General features: G+C 44.4%; 1 protein-coding gene across 1 annotated transcript in view; it reads right to left on the reverse strand.

Annotated features, from left to right (window-relative positions):
- LOC135366757 (FERM, ARHGEF and pleckstrin domain-containing protein 2-like) overlaps positions 1 to 19,238 on the reverse strand; it is a 74,374-nt gene that overhangs the window by 27,214 nt on the left and 27,922 nt on the right. The window contains exons 3-10 of the mRNA XM_064599645.1: positions 6,778 to 6,882; positions 6,009 to 6,133; positions 5,398 to 5,495; positions 5,124 to 5,247; positions 4,963 to 5,050; positions 3,409 to 3,564; positions 1,227 to 1,387; positions 750 to 824 (exon numbers count right to left, since the gene is read on the reverse strand). Coding sequence (XP_064455715.1) covers positions 750 to 824; positions 1,227 to 1,387; positions 3,409 to 3,564; positions 4,963 to 5,050; positions 5,124 to 5,247; positions 5,398 to 5,495; positions 6,009 to 6,133; positions 6,778 to 6,882 — 932 coding nt within the window. The remainder of the gene's footprint in view (positions 1 to 749; positions 825 to 1,226; positions 1,388 to 3,408; positions 3,565 to 4,962; positions 5,051 to 5,123; positions 5,248 to 5,397; positions 5,496 to 6,008; positions 6,134 to 6,777; positions 6,883 to 19,238) is intronic.

Genomic DNA, 19,238 nt, shown 5'->3' on the forward strand with positions numbered 1-19,238 from the left:
TTTACTCTCTCTAATGCTAGCATATTCTGTGTACATTTCACGTGATGTGCATGTTGTGTAAGCTGCTGGACAATCCTCGCAACGGTGTATTAATGAAACTCCGCCGTGTTAGGAGCCATCCGATCAGTCTATGCAGTTTGCAAAAGGCTCTCAGCTGCAAATAACCTTTAAGTTACATAAAATTAGATAAGCTGAGCAGGCTGCTTATATGACATGATTATTTCAAAGGCAAAAATGAGACCCTCGTCTTTAGTAGGAACTTTAAATCTGCTTTCTTATCATGCAAGATAAAAGTATTTTTTATGTGCACAAACGCATCGCAGTTGTGATATTCTACCTCAGTGTATATATTGCTAAACAAAAATTTGTTCTATTAATAAGCTCACTTCCATTTGCTTATGATGTTTTACAAAAATGTTGTAGCACACAAAAATATACTCTCTTAATAAAGTTACCTCACTCTCAATGTTATAGAGGGACTACCCTTTGTTCTTTGCATGTGTAACACCCACACACAGGATATCACCTCACGGCACACAACGACAGATCATATTCTCTAACGGCTTGTAAAGAGTAAGCTCAACATCAGTTAGCACTTTCAAGTGCATACCACAGCGAGAAGCTTGCATTTACAGTAGGAACCACAGAGGCACACGCCGAACGGCAGACAGAGCCACGTGAGCAGACAAAACCATGAGCTACTATTGCACAGGATTCAAACTGTGAAGTAGTGAGATCCTACTAAGTACCTTTGAAATGGCTGCCTCTTCACATAGTTTTCTCTAACGTATTCAACAATTTGCTTCTGTGTCCTACCACTATACCTGAAAGAAACAAACACATACTGTAAACAATGAACAACTGTAAATGTTAACAAACTGTAGAGAGCTCACAAATGCGATATACCTAATAGCGTAATTCGGTGGCATAACTTCACTTGTCATCAGGACAAATGTCCTGCCCTCAACCCATGTCCCCTCACATCCAAGCTCAGCGTAGTCCAGCTCAGTCTTGCGTAGCTGTACTTTAATTTCACATGCCAAAAATGCCACGCACACCACCAGGAGCTCAACAGCCACTTCAAGCGATAAAGTTTGTTATGTGAACACATAACTTAATAAAGCTAAGTTATGGCTTCAGCAGCAGATGTTGTACTGGTGAGACATTTTCAATATCCCTGTGAAAACTTATGTCTGATTGTAACAGCAAATACGGCTGGCACTTACCTAAACGATGAACCTCGACTAAACAGACGCGTCTTTTGTCTGGGAATTTTCTTCACCTCGGTGCAGCGGAAGAAAGAGTGATTCTCAATGCACTTTTTCCAGAAGTTCTTGCACTCATTGCGACTTTCAAAGAAGTAGTCAACCATCTCTTTGTAATAGCCCTGTTAGTCAAACAAACAATAATGAATGTTGGATAACTACACACCTACTAATTCTACTGTTGCCAAGCTACTAAGCTACCAAATATACTAATGCTACTATGCATAATCATAAAGGGTGTTTCACAGAAAATGTAACAAAGTTTTTAACATTTAAAGGTGGTGTCCAGACCAATAACATAGTTGAGCTTGCACTGCATGCAGAACCGCGGTCGCTTAAAATGTATATCACCAAGATGTTTTCTTCAGAAACATTGGAAAACATTTGGAAACTTAATTTAATAGGATACTGTCATCCACTCCGTGCATCACAACGAACTCGGGCAACAATACGCCGATCAACATCACCGCGTTTTGTTTTATTCACGTGACCATGCACATAGGCAGAATGCTGGCGCTTGTTTGCTGTTGATTTTCAATGTTGGCGTGACCGTGCAGCTATAGTGTATTGCCCGTTGCTATCCGCTTTTTTTCTGCATCGCGAGTAGCGTGACTTCTGCTTCAGACAACTGTAAGAGGACATCAGTGAAGGACCCAACACACTCGTTTTCTGTTTTTGTTTTTTTTGCTTTCCGAGAGAGCCAGAATTGAGGAAAGCATGGACAGATGCTTTTGGAAAACCGCAGCCATATCAGACTGCCCGTCGGATATGATAATTTCCTCATCAAATTCGCAATGAGCTGCTGAAATCCTGTAGCCGCAGGCACGTCCGTAGGCATGGTCCGAGAAAAGCTTTCGAATGTGGTGCCACCAGCTGAGCCAATGGCAATCCCACCCACCTAAAGTCGCTCAGGTTAAAAACCAATCACGTCACTGGAAGACGCGAGCTAAGCTAAGCGGGAGAGGACAGTTTGTATGAGAAGTGGAAGTCTGCTTTCAGAACAAGCGACAAATTATTTTGTGATCCTTTGTATTGTGTGACTAATACTCTTCAGGGTAACATGTAGTCTACACCATACTAGCAGCTGGAGAGCCTGATGGCATCACAATTATAGTTGCTTACCACACAATTAGAGCTAAAAGGTACCGTTTTTCACTATCTTTTGCGGGAAAATTTCACTGACTTATTAGTGCACCCAACAGTGGTATGAGGGTTACGTTCGAGGACTTCCCTAATGCTTGAGAGCTCTTGGAATGGTAGGACTCAATTCCCCTTATTGGTGATTTGCATCACTTAAAAGAAATACTGCCATGAGTATTGAACTTCGCGCTGAAGTTATGATATTCCTGGCATATTCGTTTTGCCAACTACTCGGATGTATTTTGCGAAGCCTCGGCTGCTTTATCTTGACAGAAAACTTCCCGAAATCTTTGTCACACCAAGTTCGAAAAACGTCATTTTGCGGACACCACCTTTAACTGAGCTCAGATAGATGCACGACCTTCAGTGCTTCGAAAGTTTTTTTCTCGAACACGTTCCGGAATTTACATATCACGTACTTATTATTCACAGGTCCTTGTGTTTCGAGGCTTTATGCTTTTTTTTTTTTTAAGATCGAGGGGGGTGAAGGTAAAAATCTGCTTTCGTTTCTGGAGCAGTAAAATAGGGTAAAATCGAGCAACATGAATACATGCCGAGCAGCGAAGCAGATTTTCGAGTGCAAAAAAAAAAAAAAGGGACTCGTCTCGCTATTCAGATGAACGTGAGATAGCGAGCAGCTCCTCCAGTGCCTGTATTGACGGCTGCGTTTGCACTTTGGCAAGTTGATTTTCAGTGTTTTTCAATTTTATATACTCCAAGTGATGACAATGCAAATTTGGAGGGGGGTGGTAAAAATGGGTTTTATCGGGTTTAGCCCTAAAACACAAGGCTCTAATTATGCACTATCACAATCCCCGTTGCCTGGTGCTTGAACTAGATCAAAACATGAAACTGCAACTATGGTAGTTTTTAACAATGGGACCTCTTAATCTAAAATATAAATCTGCACATGCATAGAGGAATGTAAAGAGAATCTGAATCTGCAACCGAAACTGTCTCAACCTAGCTATGTGAGTGAAGGAACACTGAGAGAAAGACTCACATAGCCCTCGGGGTGTAGTTTGATCAGAAATTTTTTCCTCTTGAAGCTCAGTTTACGAATTTTTGACCACGAGAAGGTGTTGATCTTGGTGTAATTCTGGAAGACTATGATACCCATGTGTGCCACAGACAGGTTCAGAGCAAGTCCTTCATTGTCCTAAAACATATAAAAGATATATAAAATGAATATATGAAAAAAAAAAGAGGGAGAACAAGATTGCATGATTCAATAGCCCCCACAGCTGAATCTACAATACCACCAGGTTTAGTCAACTTCAAACCATGAATACAGGTGCGCACGTGTGCAGTTATATCTGCGTGACATCTCAGCTTTGCTGACAGATGTATCACGCTTCGAAATGCGTGCGGATAAAACGCGGATAAAACGCAGATAAAACCGCCGATATCGGATACCAGATAGAACGCTTTTGTGCCTCCGTATTTGGCCGATGCTGCTCAAATTCGCGAGATGATTCGAAAGGCCTAGCACGTGCTTTCCACCTGCGAGTCGCGCGACAGTGTTCTAAAGCGAGCTTCTCCTAAAGCACGCAGGAGTTAGGTGAAGCCGACTTGCGGCATGGTGACGTGTAGAGTTGCCAGAAGCTGTCCTGCTATGTTCCCTAGCTCCCTCCACGAGTTCTGATCGCTGTTTTCCCAAGCCAGTGCGATGTCACAGAGCTTCGCGTTTTTTAAGCATCTGTTTCTTTTTCTTTTACTACACGCGGGGGGCCGACTTTTCGGGGACGCGCTATATAGGTCAGCCCTCGTTTAACGATGTAACCTGTATAACGATGGAATTCGCGATTACAGTCAATATACGCTGATACGTTATACATGTGCTGATACTGTGCAGATGTGGGTACTGTCAATCTTATCTGCGCTCAGCTCAAACCATGATTGACCGAATTGCAATGGCAATGCCTATCTTGTCTCCTACCCATAGAAGGATTATATTTGATAACATTTCCTTGACTATCATCATTGTCACGAGTGCTCATGTCCTCAAGCAGATATGGGAAGAAGCATATTCGTTTTGCTTCATTCCAAATCTGAACAGAAGCTACAGTGCCCAGAGGCCTAGGGTCCCACAGCCATACCAGAGGCCTAGTACGCACACAATGCAGCATCCCGATATCTATGCATGGTAATGCAGATTGTACCAGACAAGAGGTATGTATACATAGTGGTAAGCAGCCCATTTTCCTTTCATTTTTTTCCCTCAACTGCAACAGTTTTTGCTTTGCTGATGATGCTAGAACTGAATAACAACTGGCATCAGGCTGACATGACCTCTCTGTCTTCATTTTTCTTTTACACACTGCACTGTTTGGTTGCCTTAATATCTTCCCCGTGGAGCCACTGTGCTACTGGTTAGACACTTTTTTTGTAAAGGTTCTCCCATAAATGTATGCTTCCAGGCAAAGCCAGCCTTTTCAGGGTGTCCATGAATTCTGATCATAAGAAATGTAAAAAGGCATGCCACAATCCCTCATTAGAGACTTTTCTGCTCGTAACGATAACAAAGTATATACGTAGAGAGGATGCAATTGCTTACTTTAGCAGGTGTCATCCTAATTCCATACAGCTCACATCGTCTTGCAGTTTCTAACAAATTAAGGTCTGCCTCTGCCGGTGACTGAGATCTGAAATGTGTCAACAACTGCGTCAGCCTCCAGGCCCACCACGGACAACATTTCAACGCGCAAAGTTACTTACACGTGCTTTTTATGGTTCTCCATTATTTTGATTTCAAGCTCAGCATCCTGATGAGGGACAAACTTGTAAGATGATAGATAGCTGTGGTCAGGGTAGTCCTCAGTAACAAAGTCACCACATGATGCTGTTGGGAAAGAATAAAACTATTGAGGTTTGCAAAACATTTGAATCACATCTGAACCATGGCTTAATTGCCAGAGACAGAGCATGCCATGCCGTCGTACCTATAACAGTGGCAGGCAAATAGCATAGGTTTAGGCTAAACTGCTGTTACCTTGCACAATATATGAAGCCAACAATGCCGCTGTGGAATCACTGCACTGCAGAATGCCAAGCGAAAGGTCCTTCTTGATTTGTAGGCTAAACAGATACCTACGAGGCATTAAGAATATCTGTATAGAACATCAAATTGTCTCCCCTGAAGGTAAAGAAATCTTTGTACGTGTGGGTGGCTACTAGACAAATGATTACCTAAAATCCATTACTTAGCTTTAATTACAGGATTCTGGGGCAATGTGAGATGGGAGGACTGGAGCAAATCAAACAAGAGCAACAATAACTTTATTTTGATGGTGATGGCAGTGTTTCATTGCCAGATGTGATACCCCACCATCAGTGATCGAAGCCAATCATTATTTAAAGCCAGACTCTTTTTTACAACCCTGAGGCATGCACATACTTTGATATATCCCTTACCAAATATTGATATACAAAATAATTATTTTTAGGTAATTAGACATCCAATAGTTAGACACTTTTTGAAAGAGTGTCCTCCCGGCCGCATAACCCACCTGCAAAAACAGTGTCTATGCTGCTTTCGCAACTTATTTTTAACACCCTCTATCAAATAGAAAAAAGACCTGCATAATGTATGGTAAACACTACCTGGTGAACTCCTCTTCTAGCTGGGCTGGATCAGGAGTGTAGAATTTAACTGCAAAGCACATGACAGGCGATACCATAGAAAGTCCCATTTGGCGGCACAGGGGTTTGTCATAGTCTAGCCAGTACTGTAAGAAGAACAGAGCATACCATTTCATTCGTGTTTACGTGTCATTACATGCTGCAAGTTTGCTGCAACTGACTGTGCGACCATTGCTACCCATGCTCATCAAAATATGCTGAACATTGCAAGCTCTACTTTACTTTTTTCCTAACTGATAACTATCTGCAGGAAAATAATACAGCCAAGTCCGTTTATTACGATCTTCCATATAACGACACCTCCAATATTACGATCAGATAGGCATCGATATAACGTTCGTCGTGAAAGCTTTTGCTCGCGTATAGCGATCAGAATTTTCCCGGCGGCCGGTAAAACCCGTGAAAATCGACAAGCAAGATTCAATTTTTCAGTGAAAACAAATTAAGGAGACATTTTTAAGAGCCTTAGCCTCCGTGCGCATCAAAGTGAGAACGCGGTGCGTTTATCCGCGCATAACTGACGAGGATTAGACGCGCGCGTTACAGAGGCTCTCAGCAAGCGTGCGCGTTCAGCGTTGTTCTGTTTGTTCCGTTCTATTTCGTCGACGTGATCCCGACCGGCGATTTCGCGAGAGTTCATGTATAACGATACTCTGCAATAACGATCGGATTTCACGTTCCCGTCAATATCGTTGTAAACGGGCTCGACGTACTGCATTTCATTACCCACCTTTGTTCCGCTGGAATCTGTGTATTCCAAACCAAAATAGTCCACTTCTAGAAGGTTTATAACCCTGCACACTTGATCAAACAGCACCCTTCCTGTGGCTTTGTACTGAAATTGAAACGTGAGATTCCAGTGTAAGACTAATTATCGTGTTTACCATGAGAGAGAACCTTCAATTCTACCAGCACACAGCAAATAACTAGGAAGTTTCACGTGCATCAACATGGGTTTTGTCCATTTGGGAAGGCAACCTAAAAGCTGTGCCATCTCTCTTCCTTCTCTGACATGTAGTGCTTAGCTTGATGAGATACAACATGGCACTTCTTTTGCATAAACTTTCTCATGGGGGCATATGCCATTACGACCCCAAATCTTTATACGACCTTTGTGAGACCTACAATATGCACAGTAATATCACTTTCCCTTTCAATTAGGAAATACAGAGGAGGTAAGAAGAAAAAGCTCAACATGCGTGCCTGTAACGTATATCCCATGATACCTTTAAAAAACATCTACATGACCCCAAGTCAAAAATAAAACATGTGCATGAATCTGAGAATCTGTCCTTCAAGTTGCCATTCAATGTCGCAGCTCGAATTACAATTATTAATGCCGATGTACACACTTTAGGGGGAGAAAGGCCAAAGCCCCTTACCAAGACAACTATCCCAAATGACTGAAGAGAAGCTTGACTTTTTATATTGCCTGATAAAGTGTCTAGAAATCGACAATGCTCTCGATGCCACGTTGCGATGTTTGACACAATCATAGGGCTCCAAGCACTAGCAGTCACTTTACGCCTACCCCATAGGTTTTGAAGTTTTTTATACACGTAAACTTGTCCTGTAAGGGTTTTGCACATATCAGATGCCTCTGTGTCGCAAATGCCCATCTGTTTATTTGTTCTTAATATTTTTAATTGTGGTTTTTCAGCTTTTGGCATGTACGCAACAAAATATTAAAATTATCCCACGCTCCCAGCTTTATGGGATAGCGCTGCAATGCAAGACATCATCCATTCGTACGTCCAGTCAAGTCCGTTTATTACGATCTTCGATATAACGGTAACTCCGATAGTACGATGAAATTGCTGGTTCCCTTGCTCACCCATTGAAGTACATGTAAAAAGACATCGATATAACGATCGTCGTGAAAGCGTTTGCTCGCTTATTGCGATCAGAATACGTACGTATAAATGTGTACCGCTGTTTAAACACAGGAGCTGGTGCTGGGACTAGGACACCACACGCGTCATATTCTTAGGCCCGGCCCATCCCGACCCCCTCCTTCCTTTGATGTACCCTCCTAGGCTGTGGCTCTATATGTGGCTATATACCTGGCTCAATTTCTAGATTTCCCGAGCCCGCGCAGTGCCAGGCTGTCACTTCTGCTTATCCTGTGATGTATATAGTGTACTGTAAAGCGTGCTTCACATCACATGCACGTAATATGTGGTGAAGCACGCCATTCAGGCGCACAACAAGAAGGATGGGCATTCTTATAAATATTGCCAGTCGCCGCACGCGAATTTACAGATGTTGTTCTTGGTATCCTTTCTTGTCAGATGTCAATATACGGGCGACCAACGCCAGGACACCGTCCCACACGTGGAAAGCGCGGCACAGAGAGAGATACCTCAGACAACGACTTCATTTTGATGATAGTGAGTGTGGTATTTCATCGCCACTGGCCATACAACATTGCTCGTGGTAACGTGGTGAAGATACAATGGTCATCTTTACAGGGAGGACCGAGGTCCTACAGTGTCCAGGAAGGTGGGCTGTGTTTTTATATAGGGCATGGCATTTGTGTCCTGTATTTGACCATGGACCAAGTAAAACATTGTGACATGACAAAACATTTTGTCATGGTGACAGGGCGATAGTCTTGCTGATTTAAAGACACAGCAAGTGTAGTCCTGACTTCAGGCGGTGTTCCGTGCCAGTCTTCCTGACTACAGTGTTCCAGGCTTTCCAAGCCACCACGGTATCGGCAGCTTGGACAGCGCACATGTCGCAAGCAATAATGTGACTGATAAACGTTTTTAAAGCAAGCGACAAAAGCGATATCGAGTAGCATCCGATGAATGAACTCTGCATCCTGAGGAGAGATATTTCGCGGCATCCGGAAAGCGAGCGTTGAGTCAACTCTCCCAAGCATCGATGTGGGAGGTATATCCGTTGCACACTGGCACGAAGCCACTGGTAAGAGTGGACCGACGGCCTAGTCATAGCAGTGCAATACTCGTCCGTCTGCTAGATGATCCAAATAACGTTGTGCCAAAAGTACTGTTTGTAGGGCTGCCGGAAGACCTTCTAGTGGAAAAAAAAAAAAAAAATCTGCTCAAAGGGCAGAAGTTTGATCGCGTGTTACTTTGAGCATTCACATGGTACCGGAGTATCGGGAGTGACGTATATACTGCGCACTGCGCAGACGACGCTGTTTCTCCCTGTCGTCTGCTAGGAACACGTTGTGTCTGCTCCGCAGGAGGTTTCCCACGGCGAGCAGTGCCAAACACATAATAAACAAATCTATATCGTTCAAACGACGTGACGTAGTCATTAAGAGTCCGCCAATCACGACCGTGCTTTCAGCAGCCGTAGCTATGGAGATGAGCCAGTATCAGCCACATGGGAGTCCACAGAAAGCCTGCGTTTGATATCGTCTGCCACGATTGGCTAAAGCAGACGCATACGTGGCAGCAGAAAGCTATGACGTTTATCTCAGGGAAGGGTAACGGTAACGGAAACAGAAACGGTATATTACCGAAATTGGAGATGGCAACGATCACGGAAACGCTTACCTACTTGTGACATCACCTACCTACATGACATGAATACATGAGACTTACACAACATACACTACACGCACTCTCCTCCACCATAACACTAGGATGACAGCATATGATGTTTTTTTTTTTACTTTCTTCATTTCACCGTGGCTATGGCGGTATTGTTTACTACTGAGAGCGTCCGCCTATGAATGCAACATTGGACGAAGGTTACGCCCATCGTGGGCTGCTGGACTCAGAGTGACTGAAGACAGACGACTGACTGAAGACATGTTCCTACACTTCTTTAAATATCGTGCAAGATGTGCGCAACCCAACGACGTAAAATTACTTGTGTAGTGCGTACGCGTGACACCGAAGCAGAACTTGGGGGAAAACAGGGTGCTGACAGAGCCGGACGGGCTGTCCGCCCGCAGCTCGGTAACAGCCGTTCCATTACCGGAAACAGTAACGGAAACGAAATCAAAAGCTGGTATCAGAAACGGATAACGGAAACGAAACTATAGCAGTAACGAAAATGGAAACAGTAACGAAAATACGTCCGTTATCCTTCCCTGGACTTCATCTCATCTTCCACTGGAGTATTCTGGGGAATGTGAATATACACGGTAAGGCCCCTCGAGAAAGAACAAACAAAAACAAAAAGGAAAGAAGACGAAATCTACACAAGGGGGACGAGATGCAACTTCCGTCCATCTTTAGAGAGAGAGAGAGAGAGAAGCGGGTGAAATAATAACGCCGACGGAGGAAATTCGGTCTTGGAGTGTTTTATGTCATATATACTTGACCGCGTACGGCCCACTTGTGCAAGCCATAAACTTTCTCCGGTACCACGGAAAATAAATGGCGCAGGTACGCAGCAGGGAAAGGGCCGCTATGTTCGGAGAAATGTTCCCGAAGTGGCGCAGTATGATTGCTTACTTGCTCTCTCGTTATGGGCTCCATATCATATCGGCCGAGGGAAGCTGCAGCTCAAGATCTACACTACCGCGTCTAGCTGAGGTCGGATAGTGCAGAGATGTAAAAGTTTAACGTGTATATGCGCTCTATGCTGCAATTTCAGTCGTTTCCATAACATCCCTTCGGCAGAAAAAAAAAAAAAAAAAACCAAGCGGTGTCAGTGGCGGTTTCATCGAGATGAATAAAACAGCATTCAATGTGGGTTACGGTAATATGCGGGTTTCTAAATTTCTTACTTTCATCTTTTTTTTTTTTATCTTTCATATCTCTTTTTCATCAATTTCACCTTATATTTCAACGAAAAATAAGACTATATTTCGTGACCATGAATCTATATAGCATCCCACAATGGTACAACGGATGCTGTTTATGCCGAAATATGGTTTCTCAATGTGAGGCTGAACTATATCGTCAAATCAAATTATTTTCTAGTTTTGAAAAAGTATGACGACATAGACTGCGCATTCTGCCACGCGTCTAGCAACATTGTTCCTCGAAGGTCAAGTTCCCGTCTCCCCATCACGGCTGCAGCAGCCTTCAAACGTGGGGCGGAGAGCGGAGACCGGGAAGGTGCGCGCCGAGACGTACGCCGGTGCCGCGTCGACATCACCTGCTCACGGTGGATTCGAAACTATCAAGTTTTGCGGGTTCTCCGTGGTGGTACATTCATGTCTCAGTGCTGCCGCACGCTTTTTACGTTGTATACGTAACCAAGCTTTCCGTAGTGCTTACCGTACGGAGCCATTCTCAAAGTCTTTCTTTTGTAACGGCCATTGTCGACTGGGACTCATTACCAGAGTCCATTGCAGAATCTCAACTAGCCCGTTCTGTTCTTGTAAGAGATAGCCCACCATTTCCTTAATTAACCTCCGTGTTTTTCCTTCGTTTTCTCTCTCTCTTTCTCGTATTCAGGATATAACGTTAACTTTATATGTACATTTTATATTTTCTTGGACAAGGAATAAATGAGTCCGCGGCTGAAGAACATGAAAAGTAAAAAGCTAGTAGCTTATTTAAAAATTTAAAAAGAGGGATTGGTAAATTACACGATACTGTAGTTCGGGTCGTATACGTGGATGACGTATCATATTATATGCCTTATGCCGACTCTCATGTAATGTTTGTTTAGAGGACATTTGGGTGATCAATAACTAAATAATCCATGCCATTATTACGAGTCCTTACTTTACTTTATTTATTTCTTTTTCCGCTGGGAACGGAGCGAGCGACTGGTACCTTAATTCCAATGATGAAGAATCTATGCCTGGAGACGAAGGAAGACCTCGAAGCAATCGATATCTCTTCTTTTGCCTTGAGTGATCATTACCTTTGGGAACGTGCCTATGAGGCTACTTTGAAGTTCCTCATCAAAATACGTTTCGAATTCACGTCTCTCTCTCTCTCTCTCTCTTTCATGTTTCTCCATTATGCACTTACTGCTAATGCGGATAGAAATGAAAAAGTCGTGATACCGTACAAGCAGTCCAGTCAATTGGAAAGATGTACAGTGCCTTGAGAAACAGCCCGCTGGGGTGTTTCCAACAAAGAACGCTTTGAGTGGCTTTCTTTTTTTTACCATACTAGAGTAAAAGGGGGAGGGGGATAAATAAATTGGGAAGTAAATACATCTCTAAGTTCCCTACAGAGCAATTGTACTCTATTTCTACGCATTTAGTTCCGAAAGGGACTACTGGTCGTGATAATGCATCTATAGTCCTAAAAAGGACTAAAATTGCTGCTCTTGTTCCCTCAGGGTGTAAGAAGGAAACCCGCGAAATAGAAGACACCACGTGACAACGCGCCGAAATCGCAGCGCGCGCGTGCGCTGCGTCAGGTAGCCTCTGTAGTGTCAGGTGGGTTCTTTTCTCTCTCTCTCTCTTTCTCTCTCTCTCTCAAAATCCTCCGCTTCTTTTTCTCTGTCTCCTTCTGTCTGTTGCCTGTCGGTTTCGGTGATGCAAAACAAGTTAAAATAATCTACAGCTAATAAAAGCAGTTTTGACATACTCAGAGACGGGTACGTTGTCCAGAAAAGCGTCCCGATTTTTCAGCGTTTCCCGTCCCACTTTTGTCCCGATTTTAGTAATATTTTTGTCCCGCTTATCCCAGCTCAACACATCACCACTCACTTCACAGATCACGATCAGTATACTCGTCACTCTAAAGTATAGTTGTGCATATATAAAAGTGTCAACATCCACACACAACAGCTATACCTCTGAAATGCGCGTTACACAATCGTAACCGTCCTCTAATTTTATTTATTTATTTATTTTATGATATCTTGGTTCGTGCTAGTTGGGCTACCTTGTATATCGAGGTACTTCTGGCGTAAATTCTGTAATACACGACACGCTACAATTGCGCGCGCGCGATATACAAGCCCACAAAGCTCTGCCATCGCACCCTAAAAAAATATGTACACACACCTACAAAGCACCTTAAACAACAACAACAACAACAACAACTTGATTTTAAGATGATGAATGAGGAGTTTCATCGCCTGGAGCGATACTCTACCCCATTGCTGGTGGTGATGTGGGGGTAGTGGTAGATGTCAATTGGTGAAATTCGGTGCCAACATGTCCCCGAATATGAGGAACACAGATGCAAAACCGACGACACGGTGCTGCTACACTCTTAGAAATGGACTTCACCACATAGCACGCTCCTAGCCAACCATCATCCCGAATGACAACGTTCTCGCCCCTGATTTGCTGAAAACGGGAGGAGGAGCCTATTTTGTGTCCATTATGCACGGCACAAAATAGGCTCCTCCTCCCGTTTTCAACAAATCAGGGGCGAGAACGTTGTCATTCGGGATGATGGTTGGCTAGGAGCGTGCTATGTGGTGAAGTTCATTTTTAAGAGTGTACTTTCTACAGTTCACCAGAAAATACCGTAAAATTTGACGTCCACTGTAATGGTTGCATAAACGATTCATAAATTCGAACCAGCTGGCTTGCACCATAACACCGGAGCAGTGATTTATCCAGACCCCCCCTACACCCCCCTAACCCCCAAATGTTCAGTGACACCCCCCTAACTTTTTCACCAGTGTACTCCCTAAAGGGGTGCCCTTGCAAATTCAGCTTTACACACATGTAGGTAATGATGTGTTAAGCTGTAATGAAGTAACTATAATAATGCCCCCTCAATTTTTTCCACCCCACCCCACCCCCCGTGCTTGGGATACAGGATAAACCACTGCACCCGAGCTGGAACACATTCACTTGATCCTCAACACCAATCCGACTTCTATCATCTCTTCCGACGCAGACGCTCAAGTGGGTGCACAGCTCGGGCCAAAGGGGAGGAAGGGGGGAGTTTTCGGTTCATTAGGAACGCGTTATCTGCAGACCTGCTTTAAACTGTGCCTCTCATCAGCGGCGCCAGCGACAGAGGGAAGCACAAGCAACCGTCATATCGACCCACCTGCCCAACACACGAGCTTCATGCGGGGCACATTCAGCGCATACTGATTCGCGCGGGAAAATGCATTTCCATTCACAGCCACGCGCATTTTTGTTCCCGGTAACCCGAGGTCCTGATTAAACACGGCGTTTATCAGCCACGCCAAAAACCTCGGTCGGTAAGTAACGTCCACGAGGCAGCTCTCCGCGGAGTGTATATACAGAGGCGCGCACGTGTACAATTGAAAAGGGAGATAAATAACGCGGGAGCGAAAATGCTATACGCGAAAATAAGTAATGCATGATGTTCGCTGGCTCAGCGTACGTTTGACCTGCGCTTGAAGTGGTTGTGACAGTTCCCTCCCAGCCATGGCGGGAAATTGTACAAAACGGTGATGTGCATCGATGTGTACTTTTATTGCGAGGTCGAGGTCACGTGCTTTCGAACGCCAATGGGAATGGCTTCATGTTTGTTTGTTTGTTTGATAAGGGGTAAAGGGAAGGTTAGCCATCGTAGGAGAGGCTTGCTTGACGTCACAGCTTGACGCTTGAGGTTTGTTCAAAGGCTTCTATCTCGTAATCTATGCAAGTATGTGTGCATGCGTGCGTGCGTGCGTGTGCGCGCCTGAGAAAAATATGTGGAAGAGAATAAGTACGCTACCTGTCCGTCCGTCCGTTCGTCGGCTGGAAAGTGGTGCCAGCGTAGTGTAATGCATAGCGCGCTCGACCTGTATTCAAGAAGTTGCCCTGCATTTTCAGCGACTGCCTTATTTCACGCAGTACTTTTTTTCTTCTTTTTTTCTTTTTTTTTTCGAGCGTAACTGTCTTGTCCAACAACACACACCTTCGTGGTGAACGTTTCACGGTATAGAAAATTTGATTTTTTTAGAACACGCTTCAAAATGGTGTATCCTACAAAAAGCACCATTTCAAACTGCATGTTCTACGGAAAAAACCCATTTCATGGATTTGGAAGGCTCTATACCTTGAGTTCCGATGCCAATACATATATCGGACACTCTTCGCAGATATTAGGGGAATTCCGAGGACAGCGACCTTGCCACGGCTGTGAAAGTGGCTCCCACGCGAGAAGAGCCTCCACCGTGTAGCGTTTAATACCCACACTCCGTCCTTTTACAGTCCTCCCGCGTGTGACCTTTCAAGCAACCCGTTCTGCAACCATATATATTTCACGGCGTTAGATACTTTCTAGGAAACGGCCTGCGTGTCGGTTCGAAACGGCCACCTGCGCAGCGTCGGACTTGAGGAGGTTCGTTTGTCACCTGCAAGACTGAATGGGGCAGTTAGACTGTTACAGCAGCTTAGTAAATTCCAATTTCAAGACCAATAGGGCTAGACAAAGGTAATTTGGGAAACAATTCGTCACTCAAGGTCTCGTACGAGGACCTCGGTTATCACCGACTAAGCTTTGCTACATTATCTAGGAACATTTTAAGTCCTTGGAGTGGTGTTCTTTGACTGGAGTCCATGGACCTCTTCGCTGCTCGTATTATACCTTAGTTACACTAGCGCTACACTGACAATGCCTTTAAACCAACAGAGCCGTGGACTTCTATGAGTATGGAGAAGTCGTGTGGCCCAAGGAGGTGAAACTGAACTTGCCGACACCTTTCTGGACAAAATGGGGACTTTGGTCCGTGAGCGTCGCCGCTTTGTCTTTCATCAAACTACTCCCTATCAATGGAGTAGAGTCCCCAACAACACCGAATGTCCTCTGGATGTACTAATGTCCTAACGGATTCGTACGTCCGACGGATATTCCGAGGATATCCATCGGACGTACGAAGTCGTTAGGACATTATTCGTAGATCCAGAGGGTATTCGGTGTTGTTGGGGGTATTGCTAATCCCCCAACAACACCGAATATCCTCTGGGTGTACGACTAATGTCCTAACGGATTCGTACGTCCGACGGATATTTCGAGGATATCCATCGGACGTACGAAGTCGTTAGGACATTATTCATACATCCAGAGGGTATTCAGTGTTGTTCGGGTCGGGATTGAACACCCCGCGTACCCCTGTAGTGTGGCTGTTTGTCCATCCATGGGCACAGGTTACTGTTCCATGCCGCCCGCATAACTGCATGCATGGTGACGTCATGCAGTCTTAGAAACAAGGGTGGAACAGTTACACCTTTAAGACGCCGTAACAGTTGTCGCATATGTTGTGCCTAAAAAGTTGCAAACTTCTACCTGCTACCTCACTCTCAAAGCAGAACTTCACCTCATATCACGTTGTCCGCCAACTACTGCCACGAATGATAAGGTTATCGCTTCTGATTAGGTGAGCTAGGGGGGCGTACGCCTTTCTGTAACAATTTGGATATACGATAATTTCTTTTACCACCCTTTATCAGACGCTATGTTGACCTAGGTGGTAACTATAGAAGTTACCACACTCCATACCGCATTACCAGGTAATTGCGTAGCAAGGGGGGCAGTATAACAGTAATACTTCGTATTACAATACTATTTGTGTAATACTTTTGAGTATGTATTATAATACTCTAGAAGGTGCAAGGTCCTACCTTGCCGAGTGTCACCGGTACACTATATCGCTAATTTCCCCGAGCCCGTGACCCAAAAAGATTTCGCCAAAAAGAAAGCGTGATTCGAAAATAACTGTCGCAATTAGTACACAAACTGTGTACGTGTCTGCCTTTTATCTCTTGATAACCTGCAACTTGATAATCCAAGGGGCAGTCAGCGTCCACACTCTCAGGAAAAAGGGTGGAGCAGTTACACCTTTTAGGAGGTAATAGTTGTCGTATATGTTGTGCCTAAAAGGTTGCAAAGTTCTACCTGCTCTCTACGAACGATAGGGTTTACCGCTTCTGATTCGATGAGCGAGGGGGCGTACGCCTTTTTGTAGCAATTTGGATATGTGATAACTGCTTTTACCACCCTATTACACCCTTTATCAGACGCTATGTTGACCTGAACGTTTGTGCTGAACGTTATTTATGCTTTCACCTGCTGAAGTGCACGTTCTGCACGAAAGCTTGTGTCAATAAACAGTTGAAAGCTTCATTTTGTTTCATAACTCGCAGATTGTGTTTCAATGTAGACAGTACTCGCATAATACACGCAGAAGTATGAGTAGACAGAATGAAAGTGCACATATGCTTATTTGTATTAAGGACGTTTAAAGACCCTACACTGTTAAAACAGTATTTCACCACATAGCACGCTCCTAGCCAACCATCATACCAAATGATATCATTCTGTGTCATGATTTGTTCAAAACAGGGGGGAGGCGCCTATCTGGGACAAGATAATCTGTCCCAGATAGGCGCCTCCTCTCATTTTCAACAAATCAATGCACAGAATGATATTATTCGGAATGATGGTTGGCTACACTCTTAAAAATGAACTTCACCGCATAGCACGCTCCTAGCCAACCATTATCTCGAATGATATCGTTATCTGCCCTGATTTGCTGAAAACGGGAGGCGTACGGCTTTTTTGTGACAATTATGAACAGCATAAGTGTCACAAAAAAGGCGTACGCCTTCCGTTGCCAACATATCCGGGCAGATAACAATATCATTCGAGGTAATGGTTGGCTAGGAGCGTGCTATGCGGTGAAACTCATTTTTAAGAGTGTAGGAGCGTGCTATGTGGTGAAGTTCTGTTTTAACAGTGTATACTTGCTCGTTTGTTTTGTTTTTGTTTTTTCGGATAAATAGTAAACGCCTTCGCAAATTACCTTACGGCGACAAAAAAGACGCGCACGGGTTCGTTAACGACCGTACCATCCTTTCGGCGTTAAATCGAGCGAGCACCACTAAACTGGACGAATCGGAGAAGAAAAAAGATGGCGAAAGAACAACAACAGAAGGAAAAAAAGGGGGGATGAGAGAGGGAGGCTATACATCTTTTTCGACGATACCATTGTAGCCCAGCCATAAATTGAACGCGGGCATTCTCCCATTAGATGGGACAGCTCTGTCTCCCCCCTTCACGCCGCCAATAAAGTTAGCGCAAATGCTGGTTGTTAATGACGTCATGCCGGAGCCAATAGCGTGAGACTTCCGGCTGACAGACACGTGACCGGAAGAACGGCGGCGTCTGTTTGCCATTAAAAAGCGGCGGTGGTTCCACGCGTCCGGGCAGAGGGTGGGGGGGGGGGGGGGGGAATGGTTGGCTTCAATTGCTCCCATCGAGAAAGATACCACTCCCAGCCAATTTGGCAAACGAGCGAAGAACGTTCGCGCGCTTGAAGGTCGTTTATCGTTCCGGTTTCAGATATATCTTTGACGTTGCAACTGTATATAATCATTTCTAGTACACGGTGGCTGTATAGTGCTCGATGGAGCCGCCGAAGCCAGCTTGTACCTCACGCAGACACCAACAAAACCCCCGTCTCTTTTCGTGAACGGACACTCTTAAAAATGAACTTCACCGCACAGCAGGCTCCTAGCCAACCATCATCACGAATGATATCGTTATCTGCCCTGATTTGTTGAAAACGGGGGCGTACGCCTTTTTTGTGACACTTATACTGTTCATAATTGTCACAAAAAAGGCGTACGCCTCCCGTTTTCAACAAATCAGGGCAGATAACTATATCATTCGAGATAATGGTTGGCTAGGAGCGTGCTATGCGGTGAAGTTCATTTTTAAGAGTGAAAGCTGCAGCGACACTCCGGTAATGCAGCGTAATGAAGGTACAGCTCACGTCAACCTTGATAGTAACACTGGCGAAAATATGGTCTCACTCCGGAGCGCGATTAATTACGGCAACCTTTGGGGTCATGAGGAAATTTTAATTCAACAAAATTATTCTGTTAGTTTAAACGCAATGATTTTGTTCACTTCACATTTCCCCAGTGCCCCCAGAGTGGCTGTTAAATCGTGCTCGGAAGTGAGACCGAATTTTTCAGTGTTATTATTAAGGTGGACGGGAGGTGTACATATAAGCATGTGTCTATACAGAGCGTGCTTTTTGCGTGTATTATAGAGGGATAAACGTGTGGACGCAAATTTTAAGGGAACTACATGTTCACATCCGGTTTCCCTCCGATGGTGACGTAAGCGCAGGCCACCCCCTCCCCCCTCTTGCGCACGTCACAAGTGTGTGCCCAACAGTGACTGCCGACCGCTTTGACAAATGACGAAACCTAGTCAGCAAGTTTCGTTTCGGATCGGTAGTTTGATTCCTTGGCAGAACACAAAGCGGAAGCTACTGACAGTAGCAGTGCAACCCCCCGAGCTATAAACTATAAATAACTATAACTACACTCTTAAAAATGAACTTCACCGCATAGCACGCTCCTAG

This window comes from Ornithodoros turicata, chromosome 8, assembly GCF_037126465.1.
Source record: "Ornithodoros turicata isolate Travis chromosome 8, ASM3712646v1, whole genome shotgun sequence".
NCBI classification, from domain to species: Eukaryota; Metazoa; Arthropoda; class Arachnida; order Ixodida; family Argasidae; genus Ornithodoros; species Ornithodoros turicata.